The 18,448-nt window shown below is 44.7% G+C and overlaps 1 protein-coding gene across 1 annotated transcript in view; it reads left to right on the forward strand.

The window, feature by feature from the left end:
• The first annotated feature begins 13,105 nt into the window (after positions 1 to 13,105).
• Positions 13,106 to 18,448, forward strand: part of GOT1 (glutamic-oxaloacetic transaminase 1) — a 30,397-nt gene continuing 25,054 nt past the window's right edge. Inside the window, exon 1 of the mRNA XM_002718630.5 lies at positions 13,106 to 13,668. Within this exon, the coding sequence (XP_002718676.1) occupies positions 13,551 to 13,668 (118 nt within the window). The 5' untranslated portion in view covers positions 13,106 to 13,550. The remainder of the gene's footprint in view (positions 13,669 to 18,448) is intronic.

The following is an 18,448-nucleotide window of genomic DNA, read 5'->3' on the forward strand; positions in this document are numbered from 1 at the left end:
AGGCTTTAGTTTTAACCATAATTAACTTCTTCCCATCACTTACTACCAGTGTTTAGTTTTCCACATGGTTATTCATTCGTTTATTCATTTATTCCATAAATATTTGTCAGCCATCTACTCTGTGCCAGCATCACATTAGGTGCTAAGAATAACCTGGTGAGCAAAAAGGCAAAAATCCCTGTCCTCTCAGATTCTAAAAATTAATGGGAAACACCCCTCAAATAAAACTACTAAGATGCAACTGTGGTAAGTGCTATATACCTTCATGAAAAAGGGGACATGCGGGCTGGGCTTGGGACAGCAGCATCCCATACTGCAGTGTCTGGGATCGAGTCCTGCCCACTCCACTCCTGATGCAGCGCTTTATCCTTATCTAGGTGTAAATCATTTCCATGACACCTAGTTTGTCCCTCAGTTTGGTTGTCCTCTATGGAGAACTGGCTACCATTTATTCAGTTGCTAACTAATGAAAGTGAGGGCCTCAGAGCAGAGCATAGCGCCACCTGGGGGCTTGTTAGAAATCAAAATCTTAGGTCCCACCCCATGCCTGCTAAATCAGAACCCGAATTTTAAGAAAATCTTCAGATTTTTCTCTAGAACAATACATTGAAACACATCATTTACCCCCATCAGCTTCCTGGATTGTAAAGTGGACAAGGTCATTCCTGACTTACCTTGCTTACAGCTTTGAGTGAATGATGCTCTGAGGTGTCTTAAAAAAGAAAATAATAAAAAAAAGAAACCATTTTCAAAAAGTGCTATGCAATCATTCAATACTACACTATGTTCAGCTGCACAATTTGATTTAACTCAAGCTGTTTTCAGAGTAAACAACTAATCAGTGATTATTTGTATTCCCATAATAATTGATTATACTATCTTAAAATGCTCTGGAGTTCTATTTTATTCTGTTTTAAATGTTTAGATTAACATGATTCTGGATCTTCGCTACAAGGATTCCTACTCCAAAGATTCTGATTCAGTGGACCTGAGGGCAGCAAAGACACACTTACGTGTAATTCTTAAAACTCCTTGGGTTACTCTAACATTCGGCCAAGGTTGGGAACTATGCTAGAAACAAGGCGGGAGAAGGGTGGAGTTGGACAGAAATGGCAATGAAGCTAAAAAAGGGCTTGGAAGAAAATGACTTGAACTTTGCTGTGGAGCCTACAATTCTTTCTCCAAGAATCTGTCCTACCAAATATGTGCACAAAGGCTCATTGCAACATTGTTCATAGGAGCAAACGTGCTGGAAGCAATTTTAATGTCCACCAATTATCGAGCAATTATACAAGGAGGGCACATCTGCGTAGAGCAATGCTGTGCTGATGTTAAAATGGAGGAGGCAGACCTACATGTACTGCCATGGAAGTATCTCCAAGACATATCCTACCAAGTGAACAAAACAAAACCCAACGACATAGCAATGTGTGATATATGATCTCATTTATGTAAAAGGTATGTGTACATATACAAATGTATGTATATGTAAATGTTAGAAACTTTTGCCTCAATTGTCTCATCTGTTATTGGGATAATAAGACCACCTACTTCAGTTGTTACAAAATTCTAATGAGTTTGCATTTGTAAAGCACTTACAACAGTACCTGGCATACAGTAAGCACTATATCAATGTTTTTAAATAAATAAACCCCTATATTGTGCTAGGCAAATATTATGTACCCATAGGCCCCTCAGCAAAGCAGTAAATTATCCTGTATGCTCGCTCTTCATCAATCATTAGACAGTTTTGCATCAATTCTTGTAACTACTCTGATGGATCTGTCTCCTTATTTGTTCCTCCAGTCAATATTTATTTATTTACTTGAAAGGCAGAGAGAGAGAGAATGAGAGAGAATCTTCCATCCATGGGTTCACTCCCCAAATGGTAGCAATGGCCAGAGGTAGGCTGATCTGAAGCCAGGAGCTGCTGCTGCTGCTGCTTTTTTTTTTTTTTGGCAGGCAGAGTGGACAGTGAGAGAGAGAGACAGAAAGGGCTTCCCTTGCCATTGGTTCACCCTCCAATGGCCGCCGTGGCTGGTGCGCTGTGGCCGGCGCACAGCGCTGATCTGAAGGCAGGAGCCAGGTTCTTCTCCTGGTCTCCCATGCGGGTGCAGGGCCAAAGCACTCGGGCCATCCTCCACTGCCTTCCCGGGCCACAGCAGAGAGCTGGCCTGGAAGAGGGGCAACTGGGACAGAATCCGGCTCCCCGACCGGGACTAGAACCCGGTGTGCTGGCGCCGCAAGGTGGAGGATTAGCTTAGTGAGCCGTGGCGCTGGCCAGGAGCTTCTTCTGAGTCTCCCACATGAGTGCAGGGGCCCAAGGACTTGGGACATCTTCCACTGCTTTCCCTGGTACATTAGCAAGGAGTTGGATCAGAAGATGAGCAGCCTGGACTTGAACTGGTGCCCATATGGGATGCCAGCACTACAGGTGATGACTTTACCCACTGTGCCTCAGAGCCAGTCCCCAGCCAATATTAAGTGTCTGTTAGATGTCAAGAATTGTTCTGCATCCTGGGATATAACATCTTGAGATCTGTGTTTTTGAAAACATCACTATTTATCAGCAAGTGATATTTCTTTTTTTTCTTATAAGCTATATTTTACTATAAAGAATAAATCCTCTTAGCGCAAAACATATAAAAAAAAAACTGGAGCAGATATTTAGTCTAATAGTTAAAATGCCTGCCTCCTCTACAGCGGTACCTAGGTTTGAATCCCAGCTATGGCTTTTTTTTTTAACTTTTATTTAATAAATATAAATTTTGAAAGTACAACTTTTGGATTATAGTGGTTTTCCCCCCCATAATCTCTCTCCCACCCACAACCATCCCATCTCCCACTCCCTCTCCCATCCCACCCCTCATTAAGATTCATTTTTAACTATCTTTATATGCAGAAGATCAACTTAGTGTATACTAAGTAAAGATTTCAACAGTTTGCACCCACACAGAAACAAAGTATAAAGTACTGTTTGAATACTAGTTTCACCGTTAATTCACATAGTATAACACATTAAGGACAGAGATCCTACATGGGGAGTAAGTACACAGTGACTCCTGTTGTTGATTTAACAATTGACACTCTTATTTATGACGTCAGGAATCACCCGAGGCTCTTGTCATGAGCTGCCAAGGCTAGGGAAGCCTCTTGAGTTCACAAACTCTGACCTTATTTAGACAAGGCCATAATTAAAGTGGAAGTTCTCTCCTCCCTTCAGAGAAAGATACCTCCTTCTTTGATGGCCCATTCTTTCTGCTGGGATTTCACTCACAGAGATCTTTTATTTAGGTCGTTTTTTTTTTTTTTTTTTTTTTTTTTTTTTTTTTTTTTTTTTTTTTTTTGCCACAGTGTCTTGGTTTTCCATGCCTGAGAAACTCTCATGGACTTTTTAGCTGGATCCGAATGCCTTAAGGGCTGATTCTGAGGCCAGAGTGCTGTTTAGGGCATCTGCCATTCTAACAGCAAGTGATCTATTTTTCTTTCTTTCTTTCTTTCTTTCTTTCTTTCTTTTTTTTTTTAACATGCAGAGTGGATAGTGAGAGAGAGAGAGACAGAGAGAAAGGTCTTCCTTTTGTCGTTGGTTCACCCTCCAATGGCCGCCACGGCTGGTGCACTGCGGCCAGTGCACCGCGCTGATCTGAAGGCAGGAGCCAGGTGCTTCTCCTGGTCTCCCATGTGGGTGCAGGGCCCAAGCACTTGGGCCATCCTCCACTGCCTTCCCGGGCCACAGCAGAGAGCTGGCCTGGAAGAGGGACAACCAGGAAAGAATCCGGATCCCCGACCGGGACTAGAACCCAGTGTGCCGGCACCGTTAGGTGGAGGATTAGCCTATTGAGCCGTGATGCCGGCCAACAAGTGATATTTCAATAGCTCCCTAGATCAGCTTTAAACTGTAGCACACCACATTTGTATTTACTAAAAAAAAAAATTCCTCATAATTTACAAAGTTTTAAAATACTACATGTAGGATGGTGTTATGGTGCAGTGAGTTAAGTTGCCATATTCCATATGGGAATGCCTGGGATCAAGTCTGCATTTGGTTCCTATCCAGCTTCTTGCTACTGCACATTTTGGGATGCAGCAGGTGATGGCCCAAGGACTTGGGTTCCTGCCACCCATGTGGGAGATCCACATGGAGTTCCTGGCTCTTGGATTCAGCTTTGGCCCAGCCCTGGCTGTTGTGAGCACCTGGAGAATCAATCAGTGGATGGAACATCTATCTTTTTGTCTCTCCCTCCCATTCTGTCACTCTGCATTTCAAATAAACAAATTGTTAAAAATACATGTTAGAGCTTTAGGGAACAATTTCATTTTTTCTGCTATTCTACTTAACAATCATTGTTAGAAACTAACAGTTTACATACTTGTGAAATTTTCCATTTTAAAATTTTATTTGAAAGAGAGAGAGAGAGGGAAAAGCTGGTTCACACTCTAAATGACCACAACAGCCAGGGATGGGCCAGGTTGAAGCCAGGAGCCTGGAGCTCCATCTGGGTCTCCCACATGGGTGGCAGAGACTCAACCATTTGAGCCATCATCTGTCGCCTCCTGAGGTATGCATTAGCAGGGAGCTGGAACCCAAAGTGGAGCTGCAGCTCAAACCCTGGCACTCTGATATGGGATGTTGGTGTCCCAAGCAGTGTCTTAACTGCTGTGCCTAAATCGGCCTCAGTAGATGTATTTTAATTTCAACTGATATTACCAAAATGCACTGTAAGAAAAGGTTTAGTTGATTGACTCTCCCCAACAGTGCATTCATTGCTCTTTCCCATCAACACTATTTCACAAATACTTCAAATATCTGTCAATCTGAGTAAAAATTGATGTTAGTGTAGTCTCAATTTAATGATGAGTTACAGAATGTTTATTGGCTATTTTTATTTATCAATGGTTTCTTTATAGCTTAACTCATAAGAAAGCCTTGGGTATAATAATAATAAATGTGACTGATAAGTATGATAGCAATATTTTTTCCAAGTCTTATACTTTTTTTTAACTTTTATTTAATGAATATAGATTTCCAAAGTACAGCTTATGGATTACATTGGCTCCCCCCCCCCCCCGACAAGTCTTATACTTTTATTTTTGGCATTTATCCCTATATAAAGTCAATTAAAAAATGGTTACTGAGATTGTCTCATGATTAGGAAAGTCTATTCCACCCTCAGAGAAAGCGAGCTTCCATCCACTCTCAAATGTCCACAATGGTTAGGACTAGGCTGGGCCAGAGCTGGGAGCTGAGAACTCAGTCCAGATTTCTCTCCAATCACTTCAACCATCACCACTGCCTTGCAGGTCTACACTGGCAGGAAGCTGGAGTCAGGAGCAGGAGCTGAGAACAGAACCCAGGAACTCTGCTGTGGGACACAGGCATGTTAGCAGCTAGGTCATATGCCTGCTGCTGTTTTCCCTATTTTGTTTGTAATTTAAAACACTTAAATTTTGCATCCATTTAGAGTTTATTTTTATACTTGGTAAAGGGAGAAAATCCTGTGGTATCCCAAATGAGTTTGACATAGTTAACAGTCATGACACTGGATGAAGCTCTGTGCCTGCAAAGGTGCATTGTTTCTAAAAGCACGCGTTGAGGACTTCCAGAAGCACATACATTTACAGCCAGTGCCAGTCCCTCTCCTGGGCACTGCTTCCCTCTGCACTAGTGTCTTCACACATACCAGCTGAAAATGCTACTGTGATAGTGAAAATGATTGAGAATGATCCTTTAATTTCTGTAATTAACAAAGGTCAGATACCTTAAAACCACATAGTTGGCAAGTGAGTTTATATTTCCATAGAGGTGCAATTACACGCTAGAAGTCAATGACACGGGAGAGCATTTGAGAGGCACCTCCTTTGCTGGCATCTCTTCAGGTGTATAGGAAATGGATGATCTTAGAGAACAGGGCACAGGCTTCACAACTGAAAACAGAGTGGACATCCTTTGACTACCCAGTTCCACGCATCCCTTGCCACACAGTGAAGGTCCTTTGTACTCTTTTCTTGTTTTGCCCAATCAATAGAAACCAAGAACTTTGGGGCTAGCAAACCAGCCCTGCCCATTGCAGCTATTTGGGGAGTGAACCAGCAGAGGATATCTCTTTCTCTCTATTGCTCTGCCTTTCAAAAACATAAATTTCACACACACACACACACACACACACACACACACACACACAGAGAGAGAGAGAGAGAGACCAAGTAGTGAGGTGGATAATAGTTATTAAGGGTTAATTCTGGGATCCAGTGCTGTGGCTTAGCAGATAAAGCCACCACTTGCAGAGCTGGCATCCCATATGGGCTCTGGTTTGAGTCCTGGCTGCTCCATTTTCAATCTAGCTCTCTGCTATGGCCTGGGAAAGCAGTGGAAGATGGCCCAAGTCCTTGGGCCCCTGTACCCTCGTGGGAGACCTGGAAGAAGCTTCTGGTTCCTGGCTTAAGATTGGCCCAGCTCTGCCATTGTGGCCATTTGGGGAGTGAACCAGTGGATGGAAGATTCTCTGCCTCTGCCGAGAATAAATAAAATAAATACATCTTTAAAAAAAAGAGTTAATTCTGGATGAAAATAGTCTAGAGATCTGTTACACAATATGCACACAGTTAACATTATTATACTGCATACTTAAAAACAGGATGGTAAATATAGTAATACATGTTTTCTACCATAATCAAAAAAGAGTTCTGTATTATAGTTCCATGTTTTTAGTCAATCAACAAATATCTGAGCTCCTACTGGCTATCAAATACCTTTTTGTTGTGGAAGATACCAAGGAGTATAACCTATGGTTTCAGTTCTTAAGGAACTAACTAGCAGTTAAGTTGAAGGAAAAAGTTAAGTACATGTGAAAATTAATGACCTCAGGAAATACGACACTAGAAGAGAAAAAGACAAAGTCTGAGTTGAGAACAGGCAGGAATATCTTTGGGTTACAGTGATAGAAGTATTTGTTAGGTATTTAAGTAGTGTTTGAGCATCGCAATATATATTTTCTAACTTTAGCTTTTTAGTGAGCCCAGGAGGTATTATCTCTGCTCCACAGATGAGGAAGCCAGAAGACTGGTTGATTATAATTTGCCCAAGCTCCCCTGGCAGAGTTGAGAACTAGATTCAATGTCTTCCAGCTCTGATTTCTGCTGTGATTTATTTAAGTTGAAAAAAGTTTTGAGGGTCAGAGTGGAATCCAAATGTGCTAGGAATACTGTGCTGATGTATTCGCTAAAATTAGAATGATTCTCTCCTCTCTGTCACACTGCCAGAGAGCATCAAGTAACTCCAAGCACCAGGCCACAGGTTGCTTTTTCTTGCTGTTTACCAGAGAGGGGTAAACCATGCCACAATAGGATGAGGACGTGCATAGAAGGCTTCAGTGCCACAGCTGTTTACAACAGCTGTCTACCAACTGCATGAAAGACATTCCTCACCCACTCCACCTGACATCATTGTTTAAAGGCAAAATACATGTGCTAAATTTGAGAAAGTCCTGATCACCCCAGGTATGACAGAGGAATACTAACCCAGCAGAATAAAGGCAGTGAATAAAAACCTAGAAGCAGTTACTGGGGCTACGACCATACGAGTTATACACATTTTAAAGACCACGTCCGGCTATTTCAGCAGATCAACTTCTATCCACAAAGTGCAGGATCCTATGTCTGTTCATACGGGACCCTACCTGGTTACCCACAGTCCAGCTACTGTTATCTTTGCCACACAGAATCTGTGGAGGATCCAAAACCTGTTTTCATCTGTTATCTTGTCTACCACTTCAGGGCTATGCAGGCCCTGATATTCTTTCTACATAGCCACCTAAACAAAACAAAACAAAACAAACAAAAACGCTCCATTTTCCAAATCCTATATGCTGAAAGCTTTGCTCTTTCATTTTTGTCCTCAGCATCACTCAACATTTTGCAAAAGAAGAGCAGTGCTGCCCTCTACTGTTGGATGCTGAAATGCTAGAAATACACTTCCATAGCCCTGTTAGCTCTGCACAATAGGTTAAGTCAACCCATTACATTATGCCCTATCCCTTTAGAAGTTGTTTAAAACGACAGTGTATTCTTGGACAACACTTTGAATTTGTTTCTTTCATTATATCTTCATCTACCTCCATCTTGTGCCAAAACCAGGATTTTACGACATGACTGATTAAAAAAAAGACATTTTAGGGTGGGCAGGAGGCTTAAAATACTGCTCTAGAGGTAAGAGAATGTATTTGTGTGATGCGTTTAGGGAGAAATGAGGCAAAAAGAGGAGAAAATCTCATGACTTTAGGTCTATAGTCTTCCCATTCATCTATAGCGTATTCATGATCTTTTTGCTAAGGCAATCCATAAGTACTTCCTTTTTTTGTGTTTCTTTGACTGGAGGTAACAGTCACCCTGGGATGCTGAGAGTAGTGGAATACTGTTTCTAAAACACCCTTCTTCAGGAAAAGACAATATAGAAATACAAAGAGTGATTACTAACATATTTACATTTTTATTAAACATGTCTTGTTACCTCTGAATTGCTTTGAAATTTTTACGTATGTCTACAAAGAATTCTTAGAGGACTCTATATATCTTACAAAGTGTGTTCTTTACTTTCTTTTCCATTTAAAAACTATTTCAGAGTGCATGCTTACAAGAGGCCAGATCAGAGATACTTTAAAGAGACTTAGCCTAACCATTACTCTACAACTAACCAGCAAGTAAAGTGTAATCTCTCAGGCAATAATAATAATTTCTGGGGGCTGGTGCTGTGGCATAGTGAGTAAAGCCGCTGCCTGTGATGCCAGCATCCTGTATGGGCACCGTTCAAGTCCCTGCTGCTCTACTTCTGATCCAGCTCCCTGTTAATGCACCTGAGAGAGCAGTGGAAGATGGCCCAAATGCTTGGGCCTCTGCACCCTTGGGAGATCTGGAAGAAGCTCCTGGTTCCAGATTGGCCCAGTTCTGGCCACTGTGGCCACTTGGGGAGTGAACCATCAGATGCAAGGTCTCACTCTTTTTCTCTGTAACTTTGCCTTTCAAATAAATAAATAGTCTTTTAAAAAATAATAATAATTTCTACAACTTTGTTAAATAGGTATGTGTATCAACAATAAGCAAAAATATTTTATGTTGTTTTACAATTCATTAATTTATCAAAAATTCAAAACTAATTGGATTCTAGGCCCAAGTCCTTGCTTTGTTCTACAGTGCTGCTCAGAATTCATTGAGAAAAATGAAACAAATTTCAAAGGCAAGTGCTTATAAACACCTGTGATTATGATGGTGATTATCCCAGTTAACATTTATGGAATACTTACTAAGTAACTGTCAGGTACAATTCAAAGAATTCTACATGAAATAATTGAATTATAGTAAATCACTTAATCCTCACAGCAAGAGTGGTGTTTAGCCTACTGATTAAGATACCCCTGTCTAGGATGGGTATTGTGGTCCAGTGGGTTAAGCCACTGTCTGCAGTGCCGGCATCCCATAAGGGTGCCAGTTCCAGTCATGGCTGTTCCACTTCTAATCCAGCTTTCTGATAATATACCTGGGAAAGCAGCAGAAGATGGCCCAAGGGTTTGGGCCCCTGCACCCATGTAAGAGACCTGGATGGAGTTCCTGGCCTCTGGCTTCAGGCTGGACTAGCCGTAGCCATTGCAGCCATTTGGGGGATGAACCAGCAGATGGAAGATCTGTCTCTCCCCCTCTCTCTGTAACTCTGCCTTTTGAATAAATACATAAATCTTAAAAACAAAAACAATCCCCATATCCCACAGTTCAGTACCTCGGTTTGATTCCCAGCTTCCTGCCTTTGCAGACCCCAGTAGGCAATGATGATGGCTCAAGTAATTAATTGGGTTCCTGCCAAGTGGGAGACCTGGACTGCCTTCCTGGCTTTCAGCTCTGGTCCCAGCCGCTGATGGCGTTTAGGGAGTGCTGGGAGCTCCCTGTCTCTCAAATATCTTCACAGCAACCCTATGAGATAGAAGCATTGTTATCTCCATGTTATGGATAAGGAAACTGAGGCACACAGAAGAAACCTGGCTCCAGAGGCCATGCTTTGAGCCATTACTCTACAATGCTTCTTGGGCAAAATATAGCACAGTGATTTCTGAGTGGTGCTGTGGAACTTCCATTCGCCAAGTAGATAAAGTCATAGCGTTCCAAGTCCTGCTCATATCTCTGTTACTACAAAGGTCTCAGCAGCTTTAAATAAAGCTGTGTCCATGGCTGGAGGTGCCCAGTTCAGGAACATTAGACCCTCGATGGACATGGCCTTCTGTGAGAGAGGACGCACCAAGGACCGCTGCCAGGTCCAGTCTGTGAGTGCAGGTTGGGGGAGGAGTCGCACACAAGGGACCAAGGGACGGAGGGAGAGACTTGAGGGAAGAGAAGCAAGGAGATATGATTCATCATGGCACAGGCAGGAAATAAGGCCGTTCATTTAAGGGAGAGCTTGATAAGCGATCACTTTCCTTAGCAAAAGTCAACTCATTACAGTGGAAGAACAGCACCACCTTAAGGGGTTCTGTGCTTATCTTATCCTCCACTGGTTAGCCACACTGTGACTCCTGCACAGATCTCTTACAGCTTTGGTTTTTAAAGAAACGTTTGTTCAGCACACAACCCAGCCTCTAAATGATATCCTATGCTCTGTGCCAGCATCCACCCAGATAGAATCACTCCGAAGGACTTTGTGCTTGAGTGCAGAGGGCGATGGACGCCTCCTTCCCCTGACTTGCTCCTAAGTTTAGCTCATCTGGGTATTCAGAGGCTTGAGTGAGTCAAATAAGCAGGTGCAGACTGGCTTCCAGGGCCAGGCAGTGCCCACTGCTGTCCTTGCCTGCCCTGCCTTACGCTCTGGGACAGCGCTGCTCAGCCCTGAAGGCGTCGGATTACCAAGGGAGTACACACTAAAGGAATCCACTCCAGACAGAGCCATCGCTGGGTGGGCTGCCGGTTCCTCTTTTCCAATTCTTTTGAAGAAAAGATGGAGGCAAGGGAGGCAGATGGCAGGAGGGATGCCTGAACAGAGGGAGATGAGGACTTCAGCCTCTTTCTCTGGACACTTACTCTTCTACCTGGCTGCTGGCTGGTCTGGGCAATATTTGGCTCTCCCTAGTCTTTTGCTTTAATTAACCATTTAGGAAAAAGAGTCAGTGTTGAGTCAATTCTAAGTCCAAGTGTTAAAATTAGTGATGACCCACAAAGCATGTTGTTTATTTCCAGACTGACTTCTTAGCTGGAGGGAATCAAGAAAGAAGGGTACTGAACTTAAGTCTTCAAGAACTTCACATTCCGGAGGTAAAAGTTTGAGCCCTGGAACCCACATGATTCACAGGCCTTTGTCCCCATCCCTTCCTACCCCAGTCAATGCTCTTCCTAAAATTCAGAGCAGGAATGGGCATTTGGCAGAGAAGTTAAGGCATGGCTTGACACCCACAACCCCTGTGCTTGGTATGAGTCTCAGCTCTGCTCCCAATACCAGCTTCCTGCTAATGCACACCCTGGGGGAGCAGGTGATGGCTCAAGTGTGTGGGTCCTTGCCACCCACGGTGGAGACCTAAAATGGAGTTCTGGGGTCCTGGCTTTGGCCTGGTCTAGCCCTGACTGTTGTGGGCATTTGGGAAGTGAACCAGTGAGGTGGAAGATCACTGTATCTGTCTCTCACTCTTTCAAATAAGATGAAAATAAAAATTAAGAACAGATGTTTTGGGCACATGAAGAGAAACTGTGTATGACATTTATGGCACTTTTTTGGGACCCTATCAGCATTGGCTTGATTATGGAGCTGCTTAGGTTGCCAATAAATATTTATCTGGCCTTTGTCAAGTAACCTAGGGTTATTTATTTCCCTGGGAATGACGTAGGCAGTGACCACGATATCATGTGAACACTGTGTGAAGAGTATACTTTTAAATACAAGTTGGGCCAAAGGACTCCCCTCTCATCAGCTGTCCTCTGCTTCTGCTTTCAGAGGCACTGAACGTTCACTGTCCCTTGACCTTCAGCATTCCCTTGCAATCCTTGGAGGAAAGCATTGTTAGAGAAACACCCTGGGCACTTACCTTTAACACCAGAGGCACAGTTTCTCACAAGAAGCAGAGGGCACAAACGGTTGGCAGGTATTAAATACAGTTCTTCAGCTGTGCTCATTACTTTGAATGAGAAATTCATTGTATGACTTGTATTATCGGATGACTAGAGACTGTGAAAATGCTTTCTTCTGGAACACGGAGAAAACGGCTTTCTTGGACGACTTGTTGAGTGAATAAATGCCAGAGAATGAGGGCGATTTCTGCAGGGGAGGACCCCTGCCAACAGCAGCTTTACCTTCCACAGCTGTGGCTGACGTGAACCATTGCAACAGCCAACAGAAGGCAGTGCTTACTCTGTGCAACCAAACACATTATGTGTGTTAACTCATGTAATCCCTACAACAACCCCCAGGGAAATAGTATTCCCTCCACTATAGAGCTGGAACCTGGAACTTGTCGAAACCTGCCTGGGTTAGGAAGTGGCAGCCGGCATCTAAACCTAGGTCGCCTGGCTCGGGAGCAAGGTTTTTAACCACAAGGGCATTTTCTAAAAGTGTAACGTGGCCAACAAGGCCCAGATGCACAGAGGCAGATTCTGAGCAGAGTGTGAGGGTTAATGGGGTTTGTATTTGTCAACAGGTGACAGCAGGGTCTAGGGCAGAGGAACAAACAGCCTGCAGAAAAGCCAGCCAAGGACGTCAAGATTTGGTCAAAGCTGGGTAGGCCGCGCCCAGAACTGAAGGTCTTTGAAGACTGGGCCCCGCTCCGTTAGGCATGGGAGGATACAAAATCCCAAACTGGAAACGTGGCAGCGAGGAAGTCGTGGTCACCCCTCAAAGGATTTTTCTCCCTGCCGGAAACCAAGGCGCGCAGCGCACGCAGGTTTCTATCGGGGGAAACAGCCGGCAGAGGCGGTCAAGGTCGCCCGCGTGGGCTCCGGAGCAGCACGTCCCGGCCGTGGGCTCGCGTCCCGGGCACGGACGCCAGGGATTTGGCTGCCAGCCCGGGAGGGCCAGTCTCGGTCAGGAACGTGCGCACGGCCGGGCCTGGCAAAAACACCTGCTCAGTAAGGAAAGACCCGGCCTCCGGAGTTCCCGCCGGCCACTTCCCGCCTGTTTCTGGCCCCAGAAGGTCGAGCCGGCAGCCTCCGGGGACACCGCGCTCTGTTCCTCCCCTTGGCCCCCAAGGAATAACAGCCTCAGTGATAGGAGCACGCTCTGCCAATCAATTCTGGACTCCGCCCCCGCCTCTGCCGGCGTAAATCACATTGGTTGCATCATTCCTGGCCTCCGATAAGATTCTCTTCTTGGATTGGCTAACAGTATCCCCTCCCCCCTGCCTGTGCTTTGTCAGAAGCTCACTATTGGCTAACCGCGTTGCCAAGCTCCGGACGCGGCTCGACCATTGGAGGCCGCGGGCCCGCCTCCACCGGCTAGGTGAAGGTGAGCGTCTCCTCCAGTCGCGCCCAGACCGGACCGAGCAGCTCCAGGAGCCGGGTGGAGGTTCTCGGCAGAGTCCTCCTCCCTCGCCATGGCGCCTCCGTCAATCTTTGCCGAGGTTCCGCAGGCCCAGCCGGTCCTCGTCTTTAAGCTCACTGCCGACTTCCGGGAGGATCCAGACCCCCGCAAGGTCAACCTGGGAGTGGGAGGTAAGGATGCAGTGCCCCGGAGCCTGAGCCGCTCGGAGTGGAGCGCGCCTAACCTGGACCGTGGGGGCTGCGGGAGAGGCCGAATCTCCATGTGGGCGCACCCGGGAGGGGAGGCAGGGTGCACGAGGACTGGGTTCAGCTGCCGATGTTGCAGGTGGGGCTTTGGAGCCCATGGAAAGGGGAGATGTGTCCAAGGTCACACAGAGCAAGTGCAGCAGCCGGCCCACAAGCTCGGTCTTCCTGATTTCTCCTTCCAGTGTTCCTTGTCCTACATCCTCCTAAGAAACGCGAGGGCCAGGGATTGTGACGAGAGGGAAGAAAATATGACGTCCGATGGGCTTGGGGAGTCCTGACTGCCGGAAACCGGGGAAAGGAGAACTTAGGGAGACGTAGGGAGCTTTGACCTGGATCGGTAAATATTTGAGTGACCGCCAGGACAATCAGATACCTTATTAAGTCTGGTGGGGTTAGAGGGAGGCTTGGTTTTGTCCTCAAGGATTTAAAAAATCTGCACCTTAGTTATGCTGTCCTGCAGTAGGGCGCTAAGTGCTTCTGTGATGGGGTAATGCCCTTGCAGATGGTTCTGGCCCTGGTATGACCAGATGGAGATGGTGGAAGAAGTGTGGACACTAGAAACTCGCTCTCCACACATTCTTGAGTTCGTCTCTTGGTTGTATTTCTTGGGCCCTGGACATCTGCGTGTGGGCCTCGGTTTCCCTCCTTTGCCAAGATTTGTCCTGCAGGGCCTCTGAAATTCCACTTAACCCGAGTCGTCTGCGGTGAGTGCATTGTTTCCTTCACTGTCATTCACATGTTTGAAGCCCCAAGGACACTTTCTTGATTGCCAGTTTGCCACATTCTAAGACCAGTCAGAGAGAGGAGAACGACAGCATGATGTGCTTTGCTAGGGGACAGACTTGGGAGGAAAAGATGAGAGATTTGCAGAGAGGAAGTGGGATTAATTTGTAGGGCAAGGTGACATGAAGGAGGTTCAGACACAGGATTCCCACAGAGAATGTTTGTGTCTCCACTGAGGAGTAGGGGGGAGAGAGTAAGGAAAAATCCTAGAAAGGGAGTCTGTTGAAGCTGGGTGATGGGTACGGGTGCAGACTTTATAGTATTCTTTCAACTTCTGTGTATATTTGAAATTTTTCATAAAAAGCATTAAAAAATTAAGTCAGGACTGCATATTTTGCTCGTGGAGGAAAAGTGATGTTTTCAGCAGGCAGCAGAATAAGAGAAATATTCAAAGATTGCTTTGAATTGGAACGAGTGCTATTCAAGCTCTTAATTTGAATCTAATACAGAAGCTCTAAATAGTAAGTATGCCAGTACTGACCAAAGAACTAATATTAATGTTAGTCTAGACCTCAGATTTTATTTGCCCTTGACCTTTGAACTGTCTTACAGGTTTTTTCTTCTTCTTCTTTTTTTTTTTTGGTGAGGATTAAATGCATTAAAGGTTCTTAGAACTGTATCTGGCAAATAAATAGGGGTTATATAAGCATCAGCTACTATTGTTATTGTTGTTTTGACGTTTCTTTGGGTCAGTCTTAAAAGATGTTTAATAGAAATTTTCAGCTCAAGAACTGTAGAATGGAATAATATGGTATTGGCTCAGAAATAGTGTTTAAGCAGAGAAGAAGCATCCTGCAGTCCAGGCAGAGTGATTGGCTGAGAGCTGGTCTTTGGCTCACCGGCTGCCTCATCTCTGCTGGTGCCTTTGTTATGTTTCCCAGGAACCCAGGAACTGTGAGCAAATGAGATGCGTATGGAATCTCATGTTGCCCCAAATCTCCTGTATTGCTAAAGCTTAGAGACGTGATATAATTTACCCTGGGTCTTATGACCACTGCATGTTAGCCTGGGATTCCTGGCAGGTTGTTCAAGCCCTAGGGTTTCTGCTCATTCCTCCATTTCAGGTACCTTCAGGTGCTCTGGAGGCAGCCAAAGAGCTGTAGCAGGAAGAGCCAGAAGACTGGGTACAGGCCCAGCACTGTGGTCCAGCAGTGTGACCTTGGGAGGATTACATGACATCCCAGGGACTCAGTCTAAAAGGAGGAACTGACTGCCGTCTCTGACAGGCTAAGGTTGGACTCTGCTGCTCCAAGATTCACTAGCACGCTCCATGACAGTAGTGTAGGACAATAATTTTGCTGGTCTTATTAGTTGACTTGAGGAGTAAGTAAATGAAGTGAAATGTGATGTGCAAATAAAAAGTGTAATATATAGATGTTATTTTTGATCCCCACTGTGACCCCCCTTTCTGTAGCTGGCAGCTCCTTGGATGAAGACCTTATCAGAGTAGAACAGGGTTAGAGACATTTTTGCAGTCTTTGGATGTGCCGGCTTTGCTTGCACATATCCTCAAGGAATGTAGTTAATTACTGGCTTTGAGGAAGATGTTTTGCCCCCCCTGCAGGTCATGATAAAACCCCATAGAGGTTATTCAGCTCAGAGAATAGTGACATTTCAGAGTACATGGCAGCTGAACCTCATCAGTCAGTTCCACTTACAGATGGTTTCCCCAGAGGTTTTCTTGCTGTGTGAGTTCAGTAAGCTCTGTGCAGTAGGGTATCACATTTTCCACTGTTAGGCACACACAGCACTTTTTTGAGTTGATTGTTTTAGTGCTTCTGAGAAACTGCAGACTGAAGTGGCTTTAAGGGCAAGGGAGACATGGGTCCTACGTGACTCAGCCTGTAAAGACATTTCTTCAAAGATTCCAGTTTGTTTTTCATGTAAACTTATCTTTCCTTTGGTCCAGATAATCTATTTGTTTTTAATATTTATTGGAATATTCAATATGGTTTTCTAGCATATTCAAATAAAGGATTTTAAGATGTATTATGTCTTTTAAAAATATTTTTACATTGAAAATCCTTTTTTTTAAAGATTTGTTTATTTATTTGAAAGGCAGAGTTAGAGAGAGGAGAGACAGTGAGACCTGGAGTCGCCACTCCCAGTCCCCTGTCTATTTGGCACCTGGGTCTTGTCCATTCAAGTATCTCCCCGTTTATTTACCTCCACTGGCGCTGCTTTCATTCAGACCTTCTGGACTATGGGCACAGCTTGCCGACTTAATCACCTGCCTCCATCCCCTCCAGTTTATGTTTCATTCTACTGACTCCTTCAGTGCTTGCAGTGGTTCCCATTGAAATGGAAGTTCCTTAGAAGAGACTCCGTGACCCTTTGAGCCACTCCCTGCATGGATCCTACTTCTGAGCTGTGACAATGCAGATCCTCAAAAACCTAACACTGTGCCAGCCTCCGGGACCTTGCACAGGTCTCAGTCTGGATCACCGTTCTCCGCTCATCTGCCTTCTAAACTCTTGTTCTTCATTCACACTTCATCCTCCGTGAACTCTGCCTGTCCTCGGAGAAGGTTTCCTGGAGGGCGCATGGTCTTACCCATTTCTGTGTGGCTGCTTCTAGCTAGTGCCTGGCTCATGGTAGGTTCAGTGAATGAGTGGATGAAAGAATGAATGAGAAACTCATGACTGCACAGACAGGAGTGAGAATTACGCAGGAGAGCTGGAATGAGGGAGCTGGTGATACTTGACCTCACTGGTCCAGTCACCCAGGAGGAACCTGCAGTTCTGCTTCAATAGCAGTTAGGTGAGGCCTTGGGAATAAGCCCAGAACAGAACCTGGGAGAAATTGGGCAACGAGGAAGGAAGGGAAGGTATAAATTGGCCAGTTTCTCCTTCGTCACAGTAAAGACACGATACCCTTCTCCCATGCCCACCCCGGGAAGCATTACAAGATTTTCTAGAGTTCCGTGGAATATGCAGTGGTGGTAAGAACAACATTCATACAGCCTTTTCTTTCTCTTTCATTGCTTTTACTTATTCTACATTATTCATGAGTGACATCACAAATGTGAATACATAGCATAATTGTTTAGCACATCTAATGTCCAAACCCAGACTCAAAGCATAAAATAACTGCTTTTTCTATGAATATTCACATTTTGTACATCTAAATAGTATTAATACTTTATCCTATTCGCTGTGGTTATATTTATTTATTTGAAAGGCAGAGTTACAGACAGAAAGAAGGTTCTCCCATTCCTTGGTTTACCCTTCAAATGGTCACAATGATGGGGACTAGGCCAGGCTGAAGCCAGAAGCCTAGAACTCCATCTGTGTCTCCCACGTGAGTGGCAGGGGCCCAAGCACTTAAGCCTCTTCCGCTTTTCCCAGGCACTTTAGCAGGGAGGTGGGTCCAAGTGGAGCAGCCAGGACTCCATATGGAATGCCGGTGTCCCAGGCAGCACTTAACCCACTGTGCCACAGTGCCAGCCCCTAAGTAGTATCCTTTCTTTGTAGTCCAAACATACTGTTATTCTTCAGAAATTTCTGGAAACCCTCTCTTGGTTGGAATGGCCTTTGAAGCAGGTAGACCATCTCTTTGTAATTGTTCTACAGGAATATTGCCCAGTTTATTCACCTACACTCTTTGGAGGAGAGGGTGCAAGTACCATTTCTAAAAATTAAATTGAATTGCAAAGAATGAAGATTTGGCACTATTGGGAACATTGAGAATAATGAGATAATTGACTCTGAAAACAATTCCAGAAGGAATTCCAAGAATGCTTTGAACAATGGTAGCATTGTGATCACAGATAGGGTGATCTGCTTCAGGGACAACTCTTTCTTGGAAGTTGTTATTTTGGTGTATAATTAAGGAAATCTGACCCTCCTGGTAGAGTAGGCTTTGTGAGCTTATTGGGTAGGAAGTAGTTTGGTGATCCAGGGGTATCATGTATGCTATGACT

This window comes from Oryctolagus cuniculus, chromosome 15, assembly GCF_964237555.1.
Source record: "Oryctolagus cuniculus chromosome 15, mOryCun1.1, whole genome shotgun sequence".
NCBI lineage: Eukaryota > Metazoa > Chordata > Mammalia > Lagomorpha > Leporidae > Oryctolagus > Oryctolagus cuniculus.